At 38.6% G+C, this 26483-nt stretch overlaps 1 protein-coding gene across 2 annotated transcripts; it reads right to left on the reverse strand.

Annotated features, from left to right (window-relative positions):
• On the reverse strand, positions 1–26483 carry LOC139983343 (alpha-N-acetylneuraminate alpha-2,8-sialyltransferase ST8SIA3-like). Of its 2 annotated transcripts, none has more exons than XM_071996868.1 (3): positions 26155–26483; positions 3522–4079; positions 1–2331 (listed from the first exon to the last, which is right to left on the reverse strand). In XM_071996868.1, exons 1-3 carry the CDS (start codon positions 26313–26315, stop codon positions 2049–2051), a joined length of 1002 nt encoding a protein of 333 aa, XP_071852969.1. In that variant the 5' UTR covers positions 26316–26483; the 3' UTR covers positions 1–2048. The 2 variants fall into 2 exon arrangements, with proteins under 2 accessions (XP_071852969.1, XP_071852968.1); XM_071996867.1 differs by having other exon boundaries at positions 762–2331; positions 3465–4079.

Below are 26483 nucleotides of genomic sequence, written 5' to 3' on the forward strand. Positions count from 1 at the left end.
ATTATTTCTACTGGGGGTTATCTCCACAACCATATAAAGGACAGGCTGTAATACATAACTTCCAATGCACATTTTAATGTAAAGTGATCACATACATCCCCAAATGTGTTATCAAGTTTCTAACTCACTATATATGTCCATTTATAAATTTGCAACATTCCGTTTGACGAATGCCGATGTTGTCTTTCTAACAAATTTGAAACTATTAAATGCACTTTCAGCACATCATTTGTGGTGAGGTGATTTAATTTCGTGTAGTCCAACAGAATGTATTCAATCAAAGGATTAACCTTAATGTCAAGATCTTGGTACTTAGAATAATCCTAAGTCAAATCTCTTTACAACTTTTCCATTAGTTTTATGAAGATATAACTTTTCCCACTCAAAATGAGGGTTTTAAGTAGACTATACTGTCCCTTAGAAATGACTGAATGTAGACATATACAAAGACCCCCTATCATACACAATTTATATAAAAACACTAAGTGGACACCAATCAAGGCCCAAAAAGTGTATATCTCTAACCGACTATGTATGTAGTAAAAAAGACAGATGAAGGAATTGCAAAGGGGTTCCGTAGAAGTGTGCCTCGGCATTTATTAACTCAATTACACGTGTTTTCACAGATATATATCGATATAAAACTTATGTCCACCAAATGTTAACTTTTAACAAATGTCGCCCAAAGGTAGGATTTAGTGGTATATATATATATATATATATATATATATATATATATAAATATATATATATATATATATATATATATATATATATAATTTAAGATTTAATGATAAGAAAAATGCAGAACAGTGAAAAACTTCCAGCCTTCACCGGGATTCGAACCCGGGCCCCCCGCTTTGGACGCGGACACCCTAACCACTACGTTATGGACGCTGATTGTATGTCCAGAGGTTCGAAACCTGTATCGAACAATACTAGTTCTGTTTTTGGTGACATATTTGCCTTACTCTAGAGATCAAACATGGTGCTAACCAACTCGATGATCTTGAAAGAGATACTTTGAACAGAATTTGTTAAATGAAATGGAGGTAAACGACAAAGGCAAATGAGTATTGATAACTGAAATTGCAGTGAGTTGGACAACCCAGTTCAGTGAAAAAACTTCCAGCCTCCACCGGGATTCGAACCCGGGCCTCCTATTGTAAGTTTTAGCGGATAGTTTCAAATTGTAGTAGTGTAATAGACTGTAAATTTGTGCAAAATCTTATTTTTGGAATTATTTAAACAATTATAACAAGAATTAAAAACAATTGTTTTAAGTAAACTGTAAGTTGTTCTCAAGTAAATGTCCTCCATAATTAAATATTATTTTAGATAAATGTCACACTTTAGGGAGAAAAACCCAGTACTTTTTTCTGAGTATTTTTTTTCCTCTTCTAAAATACCAGCGAAGTTAAACACCCTATGTCAATTCACCTCGCTGAGGGTTACTATCCAAAGCAAGTAGCCACAAAGTTTCATCCATATTTTTTGGCAAAATTTGGAATTTTCAGTAAAATTCGTACACTGTATATAGCATAGTAACATAATTAATATTATATCTGCTGTGGCCTCTTTGTGTACGAGAGTGACCTTTATGTTAACAATCCATAATGTCTGATCGTCTTCTACAACACATACAATTATACTTTGAAGAAGTTTGTTTATTATTTGCTGGGAAATTCTGAGAACGTTTCGTGCCTAAGTGTTGTTACTGTAAGGACAATTATTTCGAGCACTTTCGTTGTCGATGACAATTCCATGGAATGAACCTGTTATCTACCGGTTTAACTGTGGGTTAGTCCATATATATATTTCTGATATATCTGATATATTATATCAATACACACGATTTTTGTGTACTTTTATATTATCATCCTAAACTTGTATTCCTTTCTGGCGTTCCATAGACTTCTGCTCAACATCGATCTGCAGCCCAATCTCCAATAGTTAAATCATCTGTCATATTCTGACAGATTCAGTTTAAACAATAATCGTTGAATCGTTGTCCTCGTTCGTGTATACACCTCGACTAAATTCTGGACTCATCCAGTGACATTTGCAGCGGCTGTCACACAAGGATCATACACAAGCCGAAGTAGACCTCTTTTGTGCATATCTTTCAGCATTTTATGTTCTCTGTCAAAATTATGTGCCCTGGTGTGGAAATTAGTCAGGTTTGGCTGGTAGTAATGATGCAGTACCGGCCTGCCATGCGGGTCTTTCTCGTAGGGATAGAAACCGTAGAGAGTAATGTTCACACAGAGTGACTCAGCGACAGCTAAGATGTCTATACCAGAGGATGGGTAACCTCGAAATTTCCATTCCCTATAATGAAGTGCAATAAAATATAAAATAAATAAAAAAGGTATAGTATAAAAGAAAGAAAACGAACTTGGTTGTAATACTTCACTTTGCAATTAAGCTTGGATATATATTAAAAGTACGTACCTTCATTGGAAAATAATACATGACAAAGTGGTCAGGGCGCGTTTATCCAACCATCCTACCACCCCCCCCCCCCACTCACTCGCCCACCAGCACCCCTCTATCGAGCTCACACAAAACTTCACAAGTATTTATTTTCACGACTTTGATTTAAACCTGATTAAGATTCTAATAATGCCGCAGAATGCACCATTTGACCTCAAAAGTATTCATTTGTGTACGGGATACCCCATCACGCTATGCGTGGGGGTCGCCTTCATTGACACAGGGCTTTCCTTTATCAACTCCTGGGTAAACCCTCTAAGTGGAATCAATTAAGTGCCATTTAAGAGAGGAAAAAAACATGATATCGATTAGTAGGCCGCGTATAAACGTGTAGCCTTAGAATAACGGACGGGCCCAGCCGACGTGAAAATATTTCTAGATCGTATATCTTTTAGTCTTAAAACGGAACACGACAGACGACAAGCTATTCGCTATCTCTCTATAACAAATAAAATAAATGCAAAACGGAAAAACGTGAAAATACTATGCCAAATAAAGCATTAATAATCATAACTTATAACGGACTGCACACACACGTACACGCGCATAGGCATAAAGGGCAAAAGTGTTTTGTTCTCACATAAATACACCGATGTATATAGAAGAACAGATAGATGTTACACTTATTTTAGCACAGTGGTCCTTGCGCGCAAGGATTTTAGGCACACGACCAAGGAGTTTCCGAGAGGACTAAACCAATAACACCAGACCCCATCCCTCAGAATCAGTGCTCGAAATGCATGTTAGCTTGCTTAAAGACTAGTTAAGTCAGTAAGCTCCGAAAGCCGTATATAAATAGTTGTTTCGATTTCTAGAAAATTCTCACTATCCTCAATTCTTTTTCGCCACCCATTTTGTTTTCAGTTTTTTAGAAAACACCATATGCATATATATATATATATATATATATATATATATATATATATATATATATATATATATATATATATATATATATTTATACTGACTTGGATTTAACGGCTTCAGTAACGTGCACCATACTGTAAGCAAGTTTCGGACGTAACTCATTCTCGGCAAAGAAGGTTGCAATCTTTTGTAGCCTGGTTGCGGAGTTATGTGCTTCGGTACTCTTAGCAAACCAGATAGTACTGTCGTTCAAGTGTCTCGTGATATATTTCATCATCGCATTGAGGCCATCGACGCCCGATTTCTTATCGACGAGGGTATTATACATGTTCGTCAATGTCTCATCGTTGATCATCATAACCGAAGTCTTGTTGCCGACATCTTGTTCGTAACTTTCCAATCCGGCAAAGTTCGCTCTAATCACCAAATCGTTGGCGTCTATCTCTTGCCCGCATCGGCTCTGAAGGATAATGCCTCCGTTCCCAATAATTGCACATTTTCTAACTTTTCTCAAGGTCCGATAAACCGGATCAATTTCATCTAAGGAACAGAAAGGTCGTCTCTGAAATTTCCCATTTGTGACATCTCTTACAAGAGAAGATACGTTCATTTGACGGATCATCGGAGAAAACTGTTGTCTAAATTTCATTAGGTCCGGAGAAACATTTTGATAAACTAAAATCACGGAATTCGGCTCAAAGCAAGACTCTTGATTTCTGTGAAGAAAGGGAAAGGATAATGACAATTTACAACCATTATTACCAAACATTGTCAATCATGTCGTGTACGAATCCACAGTGTTTCAAATTTTACTATTTACTGACCAACGTTTTGCAGATCCCTGGGTGGCATTCAAACTGGTTTCCTAAGTGATCCCAAATTTCACCTTCATCACCTTGACGACTCTCCAATGGTCAAATTGTCTACAAGGAAGAGGCATGCCTTTTTCACAAAGGAATGTGGGTGCTTAATGACAAAATGGTGTTACACTTTGCAACTTACTAAAGTTCTTTGCCCTTTGCCTTACACAAAAGCACACACAAATATTGGCAGTACTGTTTTATTTTCTCTCGAATTTTAAGTGATCCCTTAAATCTTTTTACGACCATAAAAGGGGTCACGAGGGTCAAAGGTTTCAAGCGATGCTTTGTAAAGACCTGTAAACAGCCTACGATGAAACGCAGAACATGGCAAGATATATGTTTTACATGTGTGCAGATCTGTATAATTATTATTTTAAAGTACGTTCATATATAATTGAACAAGTTGTTGTATTTTGAGATGAATAACTAAAGTAGTGACTCCAGTGGTTCTATATATTGTATTCAGATTATCGGATATGATCGAACATAGTAATGAGCAAGTTGTGGTTTTGAGTAACTATAAGAGTGACTCCAATGGTACTATTTACTACATTCAGATTAACTGATGATCGTACATATAGTATTAAGCAAGTTGTTGTGTGTTGAGTAACTATAAGAGTGACTCCAGTGGTTTTATATATTACATTCAGATTATCGGATATGATCGCCGTAGTATTGAGCAACGTGTTGTATGTTGAGAAACTATAAAAGTGACTCCAAAGGTTATAATTGCATTCAGATTATCGGATATGATCGCACATAGTAATGAGCAAGTTGTTGGTTTGAGTAACTAGTAACTCCAATGGTACTATTTACTACATTCAGATTAACTGATGATCGTACATATAGTATTAAGCAAGTTGTTGTGTGTTGAGTAACTATAAGAGTGACTCCAGTGGTTCTATATACTGCATTCAGATTATCGGATATGATCGCACATAGTATTGAGCAACGTGTTGTATGTTGAGAAACTATAAAAGTGACTCCAATGGTTATAATTGCATTCAGATTATCGGATATGATCGAACATAGTAATGAGCAAGTTGTTGTTTTGAGTAACAAGTAACTCCAATGGTACTATTTACTACATTCAGATTATCTGATATGATCGTACATATAGTATTAAGCAAGTTGTTGTGTGTTGAATAACTATAAGAGTGACTCCAGTGGTTCTATATACTACATTCAGATTATCGGATATGATCGCACATAGTATTGAGCAACGTGTTGTATGTTGAGAAACTATAAAAGTGACTCCAATGGTTATAATTGCATTCAGATTATCGGATATGATCGAACATAGTAATGAGCAAGTTGTTGGTTTGAGTGACTAGTAACTCCAATGGTACTATTTACTACATTCAGATTATCTGATATGATCGTACATATAGTATTAAGCAAGTTGTTGTGTGTTGAGTCACTATAAGAGTGACTCCAGTGGTTCTATATATTGCAGTCTGACTATCGGATATGATCGCACATAGTAATGAGCAAGTTGTTGGTTTGAGTAACTAGTAACTCCAATGGTACTATTTACTACATTCAGATTATCTGATATGATCGTACATATATAATATTAAGCAAGTTGTTGTGTGTTGAGTCACTATAAGAGTGACTCCACTGTTTCTATATATTGCAGTCTGACTATCGGATATCATCATAAATAATTGAGTATGTTGTAGTATGATAGCAACGTGACATCATGTTCGTCAATATTCGGGCGCACATTTTGAGGGAAAGATGACTATTAAGATAAATGTTGTAAAAAAGCTGCGAGAATGGGGTCTCGAGAAGTTTATTGAAACTTTTGAAGGTAAAATATAGTGAGTTCAAATAAACTGCACCACTTATGATCCATGTTTTAATCGTGTTGCTTATATTCTCATGCCTAATTCAGCAACGCTATCACGTTTTGTGTCCAGCTGTCAGACGAATATAGTCTAGGCCTACCCACAGGCGTTCAAAATGATAGTTAGCCTATAGGTAGGCCTATATACTATAGGCTCGTGTAAGATTTCAAAATGAATGACAACTTACAAGTAATGTCTTGCAGACTTTCATACATATACTGATATGTTTATGTTATACCCTGAGTTTACCAACAACAAGGCCCGTAGCCAGCGTGGATCACGGGGGGGGGGGGTGTGCCCCCGTGCAAGGGTCCGTGCCCCCCCTTGTAAAATATTGGTAAGAAAAAAGATTGCATGAAATTAAACGAATAAAATTGAAAATGTTGTTGTTTACATGAATTGCAATTTGTTTTTAAGTTTGAAAATTTAATTTCGAAGAGTATAGTTTGCAGCCTCCCTTTCCATCCGCCCTGATCCCCACCTGCCCCTTCCCACCCACTATAGTATTTCTATGCTAAAACTGCAAACTCTCAATAGAAGTCCTGTATAGGCTACTGTAATTTTCACCAGGTTCTTCATACATGTAATGTTTACAAATAATACGCGCGTTTCTACACCCCTTCACAATACAATAGAAAAGTTGCACAGTGATCATACACTCTGGGCACTTTGTTGTAAAGTTGTTATAGTTGGAGCTTTGCATAACTAACTACAATATGGATCGCTTCCTTGTCAGGGGAAAGTCTTCAGCCCCTACTTCTTCCTCTGTATGCCCATCAGATCTGGGCAAAGATTTGCCAGAGAGACCAATTTTAGCGTCATATCAGCCTACAAAATTTGGGGCAAGGCACAGATCATTCAATAAGGGGTGGTATGATCAACAGGGGCGTATCCATGATTTTCTAACCCGTGGGCGCAAAGTAGGCCTACTATCTTAGCGGAGCGCCACCATCTTGGCGATGTCTTAGCGTTTTTCTTCTGCCCCCTCCTTTTCTCCCTTTCTAGTTTTTCTCTTTTTCTTTTCCCTTCCTTCCTCTCCTTCCTCCTCTTTTTCCGCTTTCTTCTCTTTTCTTTTTCTCTCCTCTTTTTCTTACCCGGGGGGGGGGGGGCGCACGCCCCAACGCCTCTCCCTGGATACGCGCCTGAGAGTGTATGTTCAGCTGGCATTCACCAGCCAGCCATGTAGATGATGAAGGGTGCTAGTAGTCCCAATGTTGTGATATTGAGCCTTATGTTGTGGGCGAAGGTCATATATTCGTTTGAGATCACCAGGGGTCAAATTGTGGAAACCATTGTTTATCACAATATTTTAACAAGGACAGATGTCATATTTAGTATTTTGATGTATCACATTTCGTACAAGAAGCCAGTTGTTGAGGTCAATGGTCATTTCAGGACAGCCTGTGTCATTGTGAATTATTGTTTGTCACATCACACTGCTTTTCACTGTATTACTATAATATCAAAATGACATCTAATGATCGCCTTTTTATCTTTGTAACCATAACTTTGAAACAGCTTTGAACAATGAAAGGGGGGATTGCGCGAGACCGAAGGTCCGCGAGACCGAAATTTAAAAAAGGTCCGCGAGACCGAAATTGAACAAAATGTCCGCGAGACCGAAATTAAAAAAAGGTCCGCGAGACCGAAATTACAAAAAGGTTCGCGAGACCGAAATTGAAAAGAGGTCCGCGAGACCGAAATTAAATAAAGGTCCGCGAGACCGAAATTAAAAAAAAGGTCCGCAAGACCGAAACTACAAAGAGGTCCGCGAGACCGAAACTATTACTAGGCCCCACGACATCGACGTAGCCAGAAATTCAAAGCGGGCACATTTTGAGATTGATATGGTGGGGGGGGGTTCTGAAGAGATTTTTTGGAACAATGGAAGGTCCTTAGATGCGATCACTGTTTTGCCAATTTCTTGAAGAAAAAAATGCCTGTCACATTGCTGAAAACCAGAAGCATTTTTGTGTGTTTGTGCTATAAAATGAACAAATGTTCGGAAGTTAAATTATTTTAAAATTTATTATGAGGAAATTGTGACAACTGTTACGGGCTACAGGCTAAAAGTTGACCCCTAATTACCTTCGGTCTCGCGGAACTTCGGTCTCGCGGACTTTTCTTTAATTTCGGACTCGCGGACCTTTTTGTAATTTCGGTCTTGCCGACCTTCGGTCTCGCGGACCTTTTTAATTTCGGTCGCGGTCCTTTTAATTTCGGTCGCGCGGACCATTTTTTTCATTTCGGTCTCGCGGACCTTTCTTTAATTTCGGTCTCGCGGAGCTTTTTGTAATTTCTGTCTCTCTGACCTTCGGTCTCGCGGACCTTTTGTTATTTCGGTCTCGCGGACCTTCGGTCTCGCGGACCTTCGGTCTCGTGGACTGTATGGCTAAATGTGTAAGACTGCATTGACTCCTTACATAAGTGCTCACTCTGGACACTCAGAGTAAACTTCAGAAATAAGAGATATACCAAATTGGAATTGGTCTAAAGTCCGAGTGCAGAAAACTGGACTCGAGTACTATAAACGTGTATATTACACATTTCTTTGTGGGTATGTACTGTACGGGTGGGATCTACATTAAATACGTGTTTGTTGCCACATTGTTCAGTTCAGTAGTGTTGTTATTGTTGGTTGTGTAGGGCAATCAATCTTGTAAAGCAAAGACACATCCCTACTTGGAAGTGTTTCCTTGATTAACGGTAAACTGTAACCGTATAGGTGCCTTTTCGTTTTTTAAATTATGTGATGCAACTTACCAGGTAGAAACAATTAAACACAAGAACACTGCGATACAAAAAATTTGAACACATTGTTAGTAACAGATGATGAAGCCACAAATGAAAGTATGAATTCATGTATAAGAATTCAAAATAACAACAATTTTGGAAGCTAGGAAAGTTTTAAAGAAAATGGTTACACATCTCTAAAAGAGTAATGGCGTTCCGTTATAACAATTCCTCTTTCATATAAACACTTAATAGACATGCCGTTGTACCTGCAACTTTAAACCAGGGAGTTGAAAAAAATATTCATCTGTTTGCACAAATCATAGATATAACCCTCAGTGTCAACGTGTAAATTGTGTAAACAAGAGTACAACGACACAGGATTCGGGATTTGAGCAGGTTTCCAGTGACGTGTTTTCGTACTTTTTGGAATAATATCTTTCTTTCTTTTTTTTTTTTTTAAAAATCAACTTCTTCCAATCCTTTATATAGGTGATTGAATTTGTTTCAAAACAAATAAATGATAACAATCAACCGCAAAGTAGAAGGTTAAAAACACTCCCCGGCGTTACAAAGAAGTTTCATGCTGAAAGCAGTCAATGATGCGTTTCCAAATTTCCTGTGATTTTGTTTGGCTAATAGTCCCTACCATTGTCTGCAAGAATTTTTGCATTTGTCGTGCTCAAAAAACACAACGCATTTTGTTTAAATAACTTATTTATATAGCTAGCGCATTATATATACCGACGGTCTCAATGCAACTAAGTTTAACGTTGCTGTCCCGTGTAGAGATAGCAAAGTTTGAAGTATAGGCTCTCATATGTGTGCACTCTCAAATATCACGTGTATGGTTGGCCACATTGGGCAAAATTCAGAAATTATGACATATCAGGCAGGACTTTTTTATGTCTACATAAAATTGATTTGATGTGGACATTAATGCTGGCATATATTAAAATAATGCTGGCACCGTACCGTACCAGCTGCGTACTGACAATGCAGTTGGCACCTTCCTCTTTCAATCTGTTTCAATCTGTGTGAATATTAATGTACATTTAAAGAGTTGTGTCTGTATTGCATGTATGGGCTACCACATTATGTCAAAATATTCTTGCTATGAGTTGCACTTCTCTGTATATAGTAAGTACACCTTGTAATGGGTTTCAGTGCAAGCACATGAATTTATTTGTAATCTAAGATAATACATATAATATTAATGTCCCCACGCTTCCATAGGCATGAGTTGTATAATTTGCATTTATGATTTTCAATATGCACATTATAAACCTATAACTATAGGATATCCGTTGCGCACAAGCCAATGTTTTTGTCATGGGTCATTATAACTAAGTATTGTGCGTTCCTGTAGAGGTAATTTAAAGTGCATGTTTTCATGGAGGAACGTGGGGACGCAAGTTTTTTTTCTGAGCGGACGCAAACAATTTTTAAGATGTTGTATCCCGGCGCTGGCGCAACTCTTAAAATCCCGGTTACAATACTGAGAATAATACTTGGTAGTGATATAAGATTTTTCTATTTGTACAGCTTTCTGCTGATTTCTCAAGTCTTGCTAATGTAAACCTGTGAAACTACATTCTTTTCATTTCTTGATCAACTTTTGGACAGAATGTTAGACAAGTTTACTAAGAAAAAGCTAAGGTTTCAATGCACACAAAATGCAAGCAAGGTGCAGAATGTTCAGGTTGGTTGTGCATGATAAATTAATGGTAGTTTATCATTTCAATTTGTATATGGTGGCATCCAATAAATATATGTTTGAACAAGAGTGGATAGAGGGTGTGGGTCGAACTTCTTTTTCATAGCAGGCGCGTATCCAGGATTTTCAAACCCGGGGGGCGCGAATTACTATCTAAGCGGAGCGCCACCATCGGTTGGCGCACAGCGTACAAGAAAATTTCTTATTTTGATACCCCCCAGATCACCGGAAACGGCACTTATCGGGCTTGAAAAGACCAACCAGATGTACACTTTTTGCCTGAGAACCAAGTATTTCCTAATAGTTTTTTTTCCATCCATAACCTTTTTGAAGATTGTCAACCCGGCACACATCATGTTCGACCTGATCGCATCTCCTGTGGGTCTTTGCTGTTGTAGGTGATTCTACGTCGCGGCCCACAATACCCGTCAGCCCCACTTTTCAAGGTTTTAAGCCCCATATTTGTTCAGAATTTGAAAATTCACATTTCTCGTGAATAAACTCACTTCAAAACATACCCATAATGTTGTACAAAATTTCATCTATGGACAACCAATATAGAAAAACTTCCTTGAACCCCTAACAGACCGGTCAAAATTGCACGAGTAGAGGGAAGTGTGATGCAGAATGTTGGTCAGAAATGTTCGAAACTTCAGACACAGTTCATTTATTGGTGAACAAATATTAAAACCTCTTATAACGGCTATTATAAAACTTGGTTGAAGGAAATGAAAAAATAGCAGATATTTCCGAAACCGAACACTACACACATAGGCGTAGGAGGCGCGGCGGCAGTGGCGGAGCTAGGAGTATTGGTCAGGAGGGGCGAGAATGGTCTGAAGGGGCGCTTTCGATACTATCTAAGCGGAGCGCCACCACTGGTTGGCGCGTAGCGCACAGACAATTTTTGAGTAAAGATACTCCCTAGATCGCCGGAAATGACCCTTTCAGGGCCTGGCTAATTTGCAGATAAACGAAGAATAAGGTGTCATCGCCAAATTACACCAACAATAAAAAAGTCAATAAACTAGAATAAGTAAAACGTGGTAAAGAGCTGAAAAAGGCGCCAGCAGTCCATTTGAGTCCGTCAGGGGGGCATCCGCCCCCATGACCGTATGGACGCTCCGCCACTGCGCGGCGGGGGTGCAGCCCTTAATTCGCCATTACTAATGTAAAAGAGAGTTTTGACATAATTGGACCTCCATGCTTATTATACATCTACATGAGACATGTCGTTGTTTACATTAGCATCCCGCGGTATACTGCGCAATTTTAACGGAACGTACGGTACATGATGGCATGCGATGTAATAACCGATGCTTGCTTATATGATATTGACATTAACACGTTGAGCGCGCGCGAAAATTTTTGGTTATTTCTTCAGGCAAGTCGGACAGTTTTGAGGCTTTTCATCCTGGAACGCCATTTTCATGCTCACTGATATGATGTGATATCTGCTGTTTGCGTTACAAATTCAAACAGGCGCGTAGCGAGGAATTTGTCAAGGGAGGGGCGAAGCCTGCAGGCAAATTATCTAAGCCTAGCTCCACCATAGGTTGGCGCGAAGCGTACAAGAAAATTTTGGCCGAAAATGCCTCCCAGATCGCTGGAAATGGCACTACCCAGGACCATTTGTTAGCGCGAAGCGTACAAGCAAATTTTGGCCAAAAATGTCTCCCAGATCGCTGGAAATGACACTTCCCAGGCCTTGTAAGTTGCATCTAAGCACTTTCAATTTTGAAATTACTTAGCGATATCATTTAAAAAATGCTGAAAGGGGGGGGCGGTCGCCCCCATCCCAAAAATCGTCATGCTCCCGGACGACGCTGTCGAGTTCGAGACCAGCCACAGTTGGTTTCATAGCACAATTCTACACACGCGTTATGATAGACCATATATAGTATATATATAGATCATTAGTGAGAGAGGAAATGGAAACGCCAAAAAATGGAGTTGTCGGTGTAAGGGGTAGGGTGAGTCACACATTTACGAAATCATTGATCCGTCACTGGCTACCCTTCAGCGCTGTAATGATGTCACTGTTCCTCTTTCTCTTCCCGGTGTCTTCGCGTTTTTCTTTTACTCCCTCTTTTTCTCCTTTTTCTCTCTTTCTTCATTTTCTTTTCCCTTCCTTCCTCTCCCCCTCCTCTTTTTCCCCCTTTTTTCCTTTTTCTTCTCTTTTTTTTCTCTCCTCTTTTTCTTACCCGGGGGGCGCGCCCCCAACGCCCCCCCCTGGATACGCACCTGCATAGCACACATAAATTCAAAAGAAACATGTCCTAGCTGTTAGATCTAGTTATAGTTTCAGTTTCCGTTCCTTCATTCCAGTATAAATAGCATAAAATACAATTATGTTTAATAAGAGAGAATAAAACGTATGATAGATAAATTCCAGAAAAGCGATTAAAGGCAAATTAAGAGTTAGTAAAAAAAGCAACAGTTTTCAAAGTGTTAGTCAATTGAAAATAATAAGGAAATATCAATAAACATATATTAAATCAAGTCATTTAAGATACCATTTTGAATAAAAAAAGATGCTCTGCATAGAAATGAATTTGTGATAATTTTAACCCAATATTATGTTGGTGCTATTGCACGATGTTATAGAAGTATGATGCTTTCATCGGTTTGAGTGCATGTCTATGTATGTATGTGTGCGTGTGTATGTGTGTGTAAGGGTATTTGTGTGAACTCTCGCGTACTCTTACTTCTAGTCCGCGTGCGTTTAAGAATAATCCTTCTTTCGGGGTTTCTGCAATCCCGCTTGCGTTCTTGATAAATGTAATGTGAACGGTCGCGGACTTATGGTGACCTGAGATTTCCGACTAAGTTATAATATTCGCTCTATCCGGTTATAATATTGCGGGTTTGTTTTTTAACGTGCAGTAGACGTGAGGTATACCTACGTTGTGTTTGTTCAAATGTCAGGCCGGGCCTTTCTTAACAGAAACACTACCTAACGACGCTATACGTAAACACATTTTTATTTTTCTTCGCACCGATTCGACCAACACTGCATAAAAGTCACCGTTAAGTTCGTAAGACTAGAACAAACTGAATGACAGTCCACTTAAATCTAACAAACAAATAATGAATGGTTATGAGTGCAATAGTGCAATATTTCATGAGTTGAAAGATGGAATGTTCCATTCAACGAGGCGCAGCCGAGTTGAATGGAACAAATTACATCTTTCAACGAATGGAAACTATTCATTATTTGTTTTATACAACATATTATATTAAGATGGGTAAAATGCACTCATGCAACAGATTGTTTTGAACAGACAGGTTTCTATGCCCTCTTACCATTGAAAAAAGTGCTACCAAAAAGTATAGCCCACGGTTCTATTTCATAGAGTGGAATAGAGCGGATTTTGCATGCAATCAACGAGCAATTGACCAATCAAATGACCAGAATACAATTAGGTGTTGTATAATAAACTATAATTCATTGTACGCCAAACTCACAGGTTTTTGAAGAGGCCAAAAAAACGGTAATTTATGATTACTTCGAAACGGATGATTTTGGACTCGGTTGCTACGGCGGTTACTAAAAGGCTAGAACCCTTACGTATGGCCTAGCATATAATGACGTAACATTAGCCTACGCATATACCTTCCTAGGTGTTAACCTCAAATACGACATCAGCATTAAAACAGTGACTAGCAAGATCGTTCGCTCATCCATTTGAAATGTTTGTAAGAAATTTGAATCTGGGTTAACATGTAATGAATATAGTAAAACGGATTGGTTTGAAATTTGAATACATATATACTGTTCAGGCGCGTATCCAGGATTTTCTAACCCGGGGGGCGCGAATTACTATCTAAGCGGAGCGCCACCATCAGTTGGCGCGGAGCGTACAAGAAAATTTCTGGTTTTGATACCCCCAGATCACCGGAAATGGCACTTCTCGGGCTTGAAAATGAGCAACCAGATGTACACTTTTGCCTGAGAACCAAGTATTTCCCAAAAGTTTTTTCCATCCATAACCTTTTTGAAGATTGTCACCAGTCACACATCATGTTCGACCTGATTGCATGTCCTGTGGATCAGTGCTTTTTGTAGGTGATTCTACGTCGCGGCCCACAATACCCGTAAGCCCCACTTTTCAAGGTTTTAAGCCCATTATTTGTTCAGAATTTGAAAATTCACAAATTTTCGTGAATAAATTCACTTCAAAACATACCCATAATGTTGCACAAAATTTCATCTATGGACAACCAACACAGGAACACTTCAACCCCTAACAGACCGGTCAAAATTGCATGGAGGGAATAATGATGAAGAATGGTGGTCAGGGAATTTTCGAAAATTCAGACACAGTTAATTTATTGGTGTACAAATATTAAAACCTCTTATAACGGCTACTATAAAACTGGTGAAGGAAATGAAACAAATACCAAATATTTCCGAAACCGAACACTACACATATCTACAGTTGGAGGCTGTTCATCCCGGAGCGCCATTTTCATGCTCACTGATATGATGTGATATCTGCTGTTTGCTTTAAAAATTCGAATAGTTGAAATTAAGTAACTATTATCTGTTTATTGTGTAATGCTCCACGCGGGTGTAACGATTAGCCTGGCGGTCTCCTGGCCCAAAGGGGCCCCTATCAGGAGGTCTAAGCAAGGGCGTCCTCAGAAATGTTTACCATGTTTGTGATTTTCCAGGGGGAGTGGGCAAGTGCCCCCTATACTGTATGGAGTATAATGGAGACTATACTGTACAAATACAGTAATCAAACCTTAGCATAAACCTTATTCCGGCTGAAACTTTGTCTCCATCTAAGCCTAATTTCCCGTGCTTTTTTACTTACCAGATACACCGAAGGTATCTTTATTCTTACCTTTTATATTATATTTATATGCAAGCCCTGCCTTCTTTTTCAAGTGAACGCAGTTTCAAGTCTGTTGCATGGGTGGTGGGTTATTGTTTTAGAATTTTCAAAAAATCATATGTCCCGATGTTGTTCTCAGTACAACATTGGCTGGAATTGGGTTTTAAATAATATACTTCATTTTCGATTATAATAATAAATAACATAACTAGCTCGACACAGACATGAATACCCAATGAGCCCATGATCATGATGTACGTATTCCGTATCACGTGAAAATATGTATATTGTCTTGTTCAGCTAGTCTTTGCATGAGTTTTTCTTTCCCAGTGAAACGGGCCTCCCTATCCAAAGAGGTATACCCTTTTTCTGTGCATCAGTATAGCGGGGCCCTCTTTTGGCCGGGGCCACCTGGTAAGCACGGTCTGAGCCCATAGGAGTTACGCTACTTTGCCCCACATTCTTTTCATTTCGAAAGACGCAGTTTCAAGTTCATTACACACTGAAGGCTTCGATTCTTTATCTGCCTTCAGTTAAGGGAAGATCTTGGGATTTTCATCCCTATCGCTAGATATTGCTAGATATCCCATACAGTACAGTGCCTTGGGATTTCTTGGATTTTTCGGGGCCTGATCTTGGGAAATTGCAAAGTCGGAAGTGGTCACACTCTATGTAGGTCAGTGCACGACCTCTAGACGTCACTAATATACCCGATCACTTGTTATCGATGAAGTGGTGTGTTGCCGGACTTTGTCAATGTCTTGGTACTACGGGCGAAGGTCATTAAGTTTCGTAACTCATCGGGAAGCGATTAGAGGGGGGGGGGGCGTATGTTTGTGGGCGCGCGTTTTTATACAGATGGGAACAATCTCAAGAAGTGATGGGTTCGTCATGTTCCCTGACGACTCGGTCAAGTTCGAGAACAGCCACAGTTGGTTTCATAGCACAATTGTACAATTTAAGGCGTCCATACACACACACACTCGTTATCATATATAGTACCGGTATATATATATATATATATATATATATATATATATATATATATATATATATATATATATCTAGAGGAAAAATGGAAACGTCAAAAATGGAGTTGGTCGGTGTAAGGGGAAGGGTGAGGCGCACACCCCCTCCGTAATCCTCGATTCGTCACTGGCTACCCTAGTATATAATAGTGATCAGTGCTGTAATTATGACTGTTCCGCTTCTCTTCCCGGTATCTTAGCGTTTATCTTCTACTCCCTCTTTTCTCCTTTTTCTCTGTTTCTTCTTTTTCTTTTCCCTTCCTTCCTTTCCTTCCTCCTCTTTTTTCTCCCTCTTTTTTCCTTTTTTTCTTATCTTTTTTTCTCTCCTCTTTTTCTTACCCGGGGAGCGCGCGCCCCCAACGCCCCCCTGGATACGCGCCTGATCAATACCCATGGATAGAGTATTCAATCTCAACGGACCGGGTTTTTTGTCATGCCTGTAGAAACTTTGCACCAATTAGATCATTAAAAGACAGAACATTCACCGTACAAGGATTTAATCAGTGGAAATCTGCAATGGAGAAGGGGGAGGGTTTCGTTAAGCACAATGGGTCAGAGGCTCACACTCAGGCTATGAACTTGTGGAGAGAAAGATATATCCGAAGTAATCAGGGAAGTTCCGAAGTTCATCCGAAGTTCCGAAGTTCCGAAGTTCCGAAGTTCCGAAGTTCATCCGAAGTTCATCCGAAGTTCATCAGCAACTTTGTGATGGAAAACTGGAGAAAAATAGGTACTATCATTGCAGTATCTTTGATGTAATTAAATTTCTTGCCATGAATGAAATGGCATTTAGCCGGACGATTTCTTACTCGGGGAAAAGTTTAAGCAGCTGTTGTTGTTCACAGCAGAAAAGGATCAAAAGCTAAAAGCGATGACAATTCCAGAAAATGCTAAATATTCTTCCCCAGGTATCCCCGGATCTCCTGCGGGCGAAATCCTCAAAATTTCCGACTTTTCACCTTGATCTTCCGAATTTTCTTCGAAATTTGTGTTCCAGAGGGGGCAAGACATCCACATTTTCCAATTTTTCTTCGAATTGTGAAGAAAAATGGGCCAAATTGGTAAATGTTACCCCCGATTTTCCGATTTGAAAAAAAAATCGCCAGGGGGGGGCGAATTGCCCCTGTCCCCCCTTTCCTACGCCCCTGCTTATATTATCATTTATAATGATAAATAAAGTATGCATCGGACCTCTTAAACTTATGTATTACTCTTATTTAAATATAAAATCGTAGGTCCTACAGAAATGTTTCATGAGGCACTCACTATAGAAAAGGTCCGTAGGGTCAAGTTCTACGAGGCTTGTACTGTCCCTCAAAGCCCTTATGCCAAAATCATCACTTTTTTTTGGTTTCCCATCTTTGCAATTAACCTTTTGTAAAATTGATGCCTGGCTGCCCTGACGAAAATCAGCTGCAAAATGAATTGCAAGTTGCGAAGCCCTACGTTCTTGGTAAGTATACAAGGAAGTGAAGACACCTTTGAATTCTGCGAAGGTTACATCAGCACTGAAAATATTACGTCCCGTAAAAGATGCTTTCCCTCTTGTGTACAAGGTCTACTGCTGTGGACAAACGTTTGGAGCTTTATCTGCTATGTGCGAGAACAGCTTCTCGTGCCTAACGCGTTTGCTGTCTTCCAGCCGTCGCTCAATGCATCACCAACGCCTGAAAAACTTAGTTCTTCTCTCATTCGAGGACATTACCAACAACCTTAGGCCAGAACAGTTCCTGGAGAAATTTAAACTGAGGCAAGACGGTTGGCAGTGTGAATCTGATAACTGAGACCAATAGTTTGAGTGTTTTTCATTTTATATAGACTGTAATACAGGGAGGGTTCTTCAAGATCCCATCGTGTCTGACAGTTTGATTACATTAACAAGTCATTTTACACCCAAGTAATTGTTTAACTGAATCATGCATATTCTGATTGCATCTCATATGCATACATTGCATGTCTTTTTTATCTATACGCATTTTTTTCCGAGATAAATATTTACTTTAGGAAGTGTCAACGATTAATTTTTGGCCAGGCTTGTGACAGTACAATAAAAAGTACAGTAGTACATGATGTTTGGTGATATAAATACAAGAGCGATCGTTGCACGTGTATCTGTAACTGCATGATATTATATGCGAATCGTTCTCGAACACAATAATGCGTTATATTTATTTTCTCATAAAATTATTTGTGCCCCCCCCCTTGATACTATGGTGCCCCTCCGTGTAAAAAATCCTGGCTACGGGCCTGCCAACAACAAGGTTCTTAGATGGTTAGTCAACAAAATAGGTACTACCATGATAATTTTATGTATAAAAGTATGTGAGTCTGACGTTTCGATTCTAGCAGGATCTTTTTTCAGAGGCCGAATGACAAGTATTATGCATCAATATTTCATTTGACAATAGTTTTAATTGAATAGCAGACAGTTTATATGAAGAACCAACAGCTAATACCTAAAACCCATATCTCAGTTGCAAATAGGCCTGTTGTTAACTTTTATGAGCTTTACCATGAAAAATGGACTGGTATTTGCTCATCATTCTCAATCCGGATTTTTGAGCCACATTCTCACTAGTAAATTTAATGCAGCTAATTAGGCTAGTTTTTGAACTTGGTTGATGTACTTAATACTTTCAGCATTTATGCTTCACTCATCCTATATGCTGTCATTTTACCTATGCTAGACAAGTTGTAACAGTAATGATGGGCATGCAGGACACGCAATTCCTGTACCATGATCGTGATAATGTGTGTATGTTGGGTATGTTACATTTATTGGAACTGTGTAAATCGTATACATGCCTGTAACCTGGTGTAAAATTATGGTTTTCTTTCTCATTTTTACCCAGTGGCAAGTTCTACTGCAACCAACAATTTAACATTGTCATGTGAATGTGTGTTACTATGGCAAGATATGTAAATTGTTTCTTATCAGAAAATAAATTTCTTCAAATTCGATATCGATTTTCTAATGTAGGTTCTTATACTATAAACTAGTATCTTCTATATATTGTCCTTATTTTGTTAAAGTGTTTAGTTTAGAGACTCAAGGATCAGCAAGCCTTATAGTAGCTTATTTGAGACCCTATCCGTGTTAGATCGTGGATGAACACCGGCTTATTTCAAGCATTATCTTGATGATAAGTGTTCAGAGGATAACGAGGCAGGGGTGTGGATTCGCTCCCATTCCTGCTCCCGGGACCGCCATTTAACGTCCCCATTACGAGAGTGTGTACCCCAGCATATAACCACTTTCTCCAAAACTGAGGTAGGCAAAAGGCACTTCCATTCGACTGACATCACTGCAGTGCAGCCATGACCAACGAACTTGTTTCGAAACCAAGTGAAGAATAGAAACAAACCCCTTTTCCCAAAATACCAAATCCACGGAAGACTCTGCACATCATGCCACTGATGTTTTTGAATTGGTCAAGATAAAACATTGTTGGAAGTGGTGTGGTTGATCTCCCAAATAATCATGGCTCCTTTATTCCCTTATTTAACATTGCTCTCATATTTGATAATAAACTGATCAAGTATGAAGAGTACATATTCATCACAGAGGCACTTAACAGATACGGTACTGATCACATTGATCAAGATTGCCGTTTTCAACATTTTGATCTGGCATCCGCATCAAATATTGAGTGCCCCTCTGAGCAGTGGTCCTTTCATATTTATCAGTTTATTATGAAATATGACAAGGTAGTTTATCATCCACGTCCATATAAAGGGCAGATTTCCCTCATCAGGTTTATCTATAGCTTATGTAAAAATTATCATGATTTTATGTTTCTTTAATGGTTATGTAATAACATGTACTGATTTAAAAGTATCATTCGTTTCCAATATAACCTTCAAAATTCAGCAAGCCTCATCCGTGCATATACAATTGCACAGAAAAATATATGTTCATCATCAAAGGTCACCCCCCCCCCCCACGCTGGCTGTGGGCCTTTGTATCCACACACAGAGACAGTCGCCTACATCATATTCACTAATTGAGAAGACAGCTTTTCAAACTAACGGACTTTGATATCATTGTTTTAGAAGGAAACCATAAATAAAGTTAAACTGGAGGAACTTCAGCAGGTTTCTATCGTACAAGCACCCGAAGTTGGTTGAAACAACTCATTGGAGGAAACACGCATTACACGATTAACGCCTTTAGCGAAGACCCATAGTTAATCTATATAGCTACTGCGGATTACGGGTATAAGCAACACGTATTTTTGGTTGCAACAATGTTCAACGATTTTCCATTTGAAGTTTAAGTTTGTTTTACAGTGCACGTAGGCTAACACATTCATATAGCATATAGTTTCATTTTCGTACTTTAATTGTTCAGTACAAGTGTTTGCATTGTTAAGACTAATAATTAATATTTTAACGTCATGTGTTAACGTTAATCATCACTTTGCATACCTGTATCATATACTGTAAGTCGATTTTTTTTGACGACGAACTTTGTTTTTGGAGGAAATGTATATACAAAATATTTACCTATGTGAAAAAGTGTTTTCAATTAGGCTTTAATAAAGAAAACTCCCGTAAAAGAATCAGCTGAATTGCAATAAATGTATCATTACCTCATGTTGTTGGAAAAGTAACACCAATTTTACAAAAAATATATCCAATGGAACTTAATGAGAAATAATTATACATTATTTATTAGAATATGTAACTTAGACTATGATTAGACTGTCAGTTGAATAGCTTGCTCCATTGTTGAGATTTATTGAGTTTATTATCATTATGTACCAGGGGCGTATCCAGGGGGGGGGGGGGGGCGCAACAGGCGCGCGCCCCCCTATTGGCCGTCACCAAAAAAAAAAAGTTTAGCCCAAAAAAAAAAAATTGATGACGACCTTTATGTGAGATGTCGGTGATCGCTCAACCCCCCCCCCCCTCCCGTATGCTTTATTTTTTGTTTGCCAAAAAAAGGTTCGGCGGCATAATAGTTTTAGAAACATAGATGGTAATTGTGTTTGTATTATCACTATAAACACTAAATGACATGCCAGCCATACTAAATTGTGCATTTTGTGTCCATATTTACTGGAAATGTTGCTTATTATTAAGGTCGAAAAATGGATCACATATGGCCATGGGCGGCGATCCTGGGTGGAGGGGGGATATATCCCCCCATGAAAATGGGTTGAGGGGATGTAATGCACCATATCCCCCCCCCCCACCAGATGCCAGGGATAAGAATATTTTCATGCCTACATTTATGCATCTTCGTTAATGTACGGCTCTTTTTTAGCTTCATTTCTCGCCTACCATAAACGCAGTGCGATCTTTTCAAATAAAGCGTCTTTATAAAGCAAAAATAGTTGACTGTAGGCTTCATTGGCCCTATAACAACAAAATGTATTATTGCGCCCACGGTATTGATATAGTACATATATGCACCCTCATAGTATTCATATAGGCCCTATAGTAGGCCTACACACGTACATGTTCCCTCGAACAGCTGAGAATCTCATGTAACCAGGGTAATGCTTAATACACGTTTCACCTGGATGCCCTAGCAATCGGTACCTAGGAATGTAACTATGTGTAATTGTGTATTGCATGTGTATAGGCCTATAATAGCCTGCATGAGGCCATTTTCTTCATCGAATAATATAACAGAGCTCTCGAACATTCTAACGTTGCGCCTGAAACAAGATTGACAGGGGCAATTTTCCCAAAATAACACCCGAAATTAAAAAAAAAAGTATTTTGGATCCTGATTATGAGATATTTCGGACATGACATCCCTATTTTAAAGTTGGGTATATGCCGCTTGGAAACCTCGGGAAGTGCCGTTTCCGGCCATCTAGAGGGTTTGTTAATCCCAAAATTTTCTTGTACGCTTCGCGCCAACTCATGGTGGCGCTACGCTTAGATAGTCAACAAGGTCTATCCCCCCCCCCCCACTCGGAAGTACGGATCGCCGTCCATGCATATGACACCATTTTGCATTTCAGCCCTTCTTTGAAAGCAAAAATTGTACACCCCTCCCCTTAGACCCATCCCCCAGGACGGCGATCATTCATGCCTGGCGCCCCCCCCCTATTGGAAAATCCTGGATACGCCCCTGTGTACGGTGGTTAGGTGGGTAGGTAAAACAAATACGATTCATTCACTGACCCCCTATGCCAGGAATTGATTTTGATTATCTTTAATCCTATTATATTTAAAAAGTTTACATATAAATTTATTAAATAATCCCCCCCCCAAAAAAAAAATAATAATCATAATTAAATCAAAATAACGCTGGTAAGGTGGAATTGGCTTTTCGCCAAATATAAACAGGAACTAAAATAGTAGATTTGGTCCAAATTATACACTGACTGTGGAACAACAAAACACGTCCATCTATAAAATAAAGATAATTTCGATGTCGATGTGTAGTTTGTCCTTGGCACGATACGTTATAATACAATGTAATTATTATCTAAATAAATTAAACTGAACAAATGCTACGATTTTTTATTTTATTTTCATTTTATTTTATTAAAGCAAGAGGCTGTCAAGATGGGAGCAAGTTAGGAGGTATAGCTATTTTTTCCCCTGCTCTGTGCAGAAGATAAACTAGACTGCACGGGATTCAATACTTAAACCAAAAGATGGACAATAAAATTGCCACACAAATGCAAACATGTATAGCAGTTTTTATTGTTACAGTGGTGTGTTTTGCGCGCGCGTGTGTGCGGATACATGTATGTGTGTGTACAGGACAATATAATTTCTTTTTCTTTATGGGAAGCAAATTTCATCAACCTCAAAATTGCTATAACAAATCTGAACCGTTAATTTATTCCCTGCTTAAATCTCGCATTTGTTATCTCCTTTTCAGGGCAGCCAAGCTCATCCGCGCGAGAATCTCGCGGAACAATACAGGGCATCGTGCGTTAAGCGAGAGCTCCCAAAACGTTTATCTGGGAGTCTGGCTAGCTAGCACCTGTGCATTGTCTGCTAAGCCCCCAATCAATGTTGGGAGTGCTCGTGAGGGTTCAACCATCAAATGATAGGAAATATTTTGGATAATACTATTTTAACATAAAATACACCAAAAACTACTATTGGTAGTATGTATTCCAAAATAAGCTATTTGGGGACCTAATTTGCATATTTGCATACAAAATTAGCCCAAAATTAGTAAAGTTTAATCAGATATGAAATCAACAATTGTTACCCTTCCCACTGGTTCATATACAAATTGTTCCTCAGAACCAATGTAAATTGAGTCCAAGGAAACTCACTTTCTGCTGAAATAAACTAGGTCACACTGCAAGGCTGAAGAGTTAACCATTTTGAAAAATTCTTTGATATATTATCACTGTGAATCAAAACTTATGAAATTCAACTCAATAAATGATGTGCAATCTTGACATATACCCGGCGGTATTAAAGAATAAGGAATGCTTTCTTTCGAAATCAATCCATATCATTTAATCTGCATATTTTACATGTTATTATTTAGATCTGAATGTTCTCCCCTGGTAGACAACTGCATGGTTTTTTGAAAGAATTTTAACGGGGAGGGGAGAAAGTATAAAAACAAAATTGATCGGAGTATCGTAGATGTATGACGGGAAGGTACCGACAAAGGGGACGAATGTTTTGGTAGGGACGACCCAGGAGGCAGCAGTTTCAGATATTTGTTGATCCTCCCTACGGATTTTATTTCCAGCACAAATTTAAACAAGCCAGATAGAGGAATTACTATTAAATGATTTGTAACGTAGGTATCACTGAGATGTGTTATGAGTAATATGAGCCAACTGGTGGAAGTTGAAGAACTTGCTGATGGCCCTATAATTAAGTTTAAGTTCTTAGAAATTTGCAAGCACAAAACTTGCAGTTGAAAAAAAAAGAGGAAGGTAGGATTGGGGTAGTTCAGTACCCGTGGCTCTAGTATAAATTATAACCCAAAGTGTGTGTGAATATGTGGTTGGGGAGAGGGTATTCAAAATTTTACCCGACTGACTTAGGAAGGGCCTGAAGCCTTTGGAAGGAACAGAGATGAATGAAGGGTTTTTTTTCTATGTATATATATAAAGGAGGGGTGCTACCCTGGGCTTATTGGAGCCAAATCTCATGTAGGGGATATGGTTGCGAAAGTTTGTTTTATTTTCTGAGGTAACAGCTAGGCGACATGGGAGGGGGAGGGGTGCATGTGAGGAGCAAAAAAAAAACCCAAATTGGTGGAAAATAAAGCACCCCATGCACCCCATTGCACGTGGCTACTTCTACAAAATTTTCCAATTCCACTAACAGACAGGTTCATTAATATGAACAATCTGGAAACCAGATGTAGGTGTCAAGGTTTCTGGTTTTTCAAAGTATAGTCCAGTCCAGTAAAGTAGGCCCATAGGTCCATAGGTCTTGCACAAACGTTTTACATATCTTGCCGCCCATCTATACATTCACAATGGGAGACCGTTTTCATGGCCCTCAAGGACATATCTACAATGTATTACACTCTGTGGATGAGAGGGGCCATTCCGTGCCAAATCACAGATGGCTGATGCTGCTGGACCCTCTCCAAATATTACCACCTTTATTGCATTAAAATTTCAGTTGCATTGCTTCAAAATTGGCCGGATAATCATATTTTAAAATTCCGCAATTTGTCGCCACCGTGGCATTTTCTTGATTTTTTGAGGTCTGATTTCTCAGCAATTGAACATCATTCTGCCTATAGACTCTATAGTAACAAATTATAAATAAAAAAGAAATTAGAACATAATTGTCTTGTGGAGTTAGGTAAACTCAAAAAGGCTAAAATATGCAAGTTTGGTATTTGTGTATACTATTTATAGTGATAAATTCCTCCTTATCCATTGCTTCAGTGTACATGATTGGTTTTTATAGGTTATATGTCCAGTTTAAACAATACAAAATACTGATTACAATGCTCTCCCGTGGTATCTGAAACTGAAAGTTGTGCAGCTGTAGTCTAAAGTTGCTATTTGACTCTGTACATATATATTGATTGACATTCATTTTTAGTGAAGTCTTTGAATTTAAGCGTATTAAACAAAAAGCAGTCAGTACATTTCAAATATAAATATTTATTTATAATAACTCAAACGCGTCACGTTGAAAAAATCTGATTATTTTTCTAGAACTTAGAAGAGATTTGGTAGTGTTTTTAGTACAGCCCTGATTGTAACACAAAATTCAGGGGTATTTTGTCTTATTTGTAAATGATAAATCCGCAATAGTTGAAATTTTTAGCCCAAAACAAAAGCAAATTGTTATTGCCTGTTTTGCTATGGCAAGTGTCTTTGAGCTTGAGTATTGTACTTAAGGGTCAATCAAGTCAATACTGTGCAGATTTCAATGTTATAGACGCCTATTCACGAAATAATGTTAAAATCAAGCCCAATACAGTAGTAAGCTAAACATACACTACAGTATGTAATTTAGCCTGGGCCAAGACCTAGGCTAGTTTATATCATGTCTCTTTATCTCACATGATTCATCATCTTACGACTATAATCTAACGTAGGTAAAATCTAACTGAGCAGGCCTAGGCCAGGCTATAGTCTAAATTTACGACAATACAGTAACGTAGCCTTGTACTGTACATATTACATATTATTCAACGTGGCTCTGCATTAACATAGAAAAGGCTACCCTAGCTGTTAATGCCTTATTGTAGACTTTAGCTACCGTTTGCAGCACAGTACACTCCTAAACTAACGTTGAACTTCAACGACCAATTGGGCCTAGCGTTAAGTTTGGATGACTTACCGGTCACAAATTTTCTCGCATAATTTCTCAACATCGTAGGCTACGGGAATTTGCACATCTTTTATGTACTTTCCACTTGATCTTGTCTCCAAGTAAGCTAGTGATATAAAGACAAGTGCTATAAAGCAAAGCGTAATGAACACCCTTACAAACTTAGACATTCTATAGCAACGTAATTCATTCCAAAATCGTGTAGACTACGGTATCACGCTCGCTAGCTAAAGCCAGATAGTGCGATAGAGTTGTTACTAAGTTCGAGCTCGCTGCACATGACATACACAATGATGCGTGAATCTTCTACTATACTGCAACGATGACCACACTGGAGT

The sequence above is a fragment of the Apostichopus japonicus genome, chromosome 16 (assembly GCF_037975245.1).
Source record: "Apostichopus japonicus isolate 1M-3 chromosome 16, ASM3797524v1, whole genome shotgun sequence".
Taxonomy (NCBI): Eukaryota; Metazoa; Echinodermata; class Holothuroidea; order Aspidochirotida; family Stichopodidae; genus Apostichopus; species Apostichopus japonicus.

What these genes read in the sequence shown, in the direction of transcription:
- LOC139983343 (XM_071996867.1), bottom strand. Translation starts at nt 26,315, where the DNA reads ATGTCTAAGTTTGTAAGGGTGTTCATTACGCTTTGCTTTATAGCACTT. An exon ending in TGCGAGAAAATTTGTGACCG is followed by an intron (nt 4,080 to 26,154) that starts GTAAGTCATCCA and finishes CTTTCTTCACAG; the next exon opens with AAATCAAGAGTCTTGCTTTG. An exon ending in ACTGAAGCCGTTAAATCCAA is followed by an intron (nt 2,332 to 3,464) that starts GTCAGTATAAAT and finishes ACTTCATTATAG; the next exon opens with GGAATGGAAATTTCGAGGTT.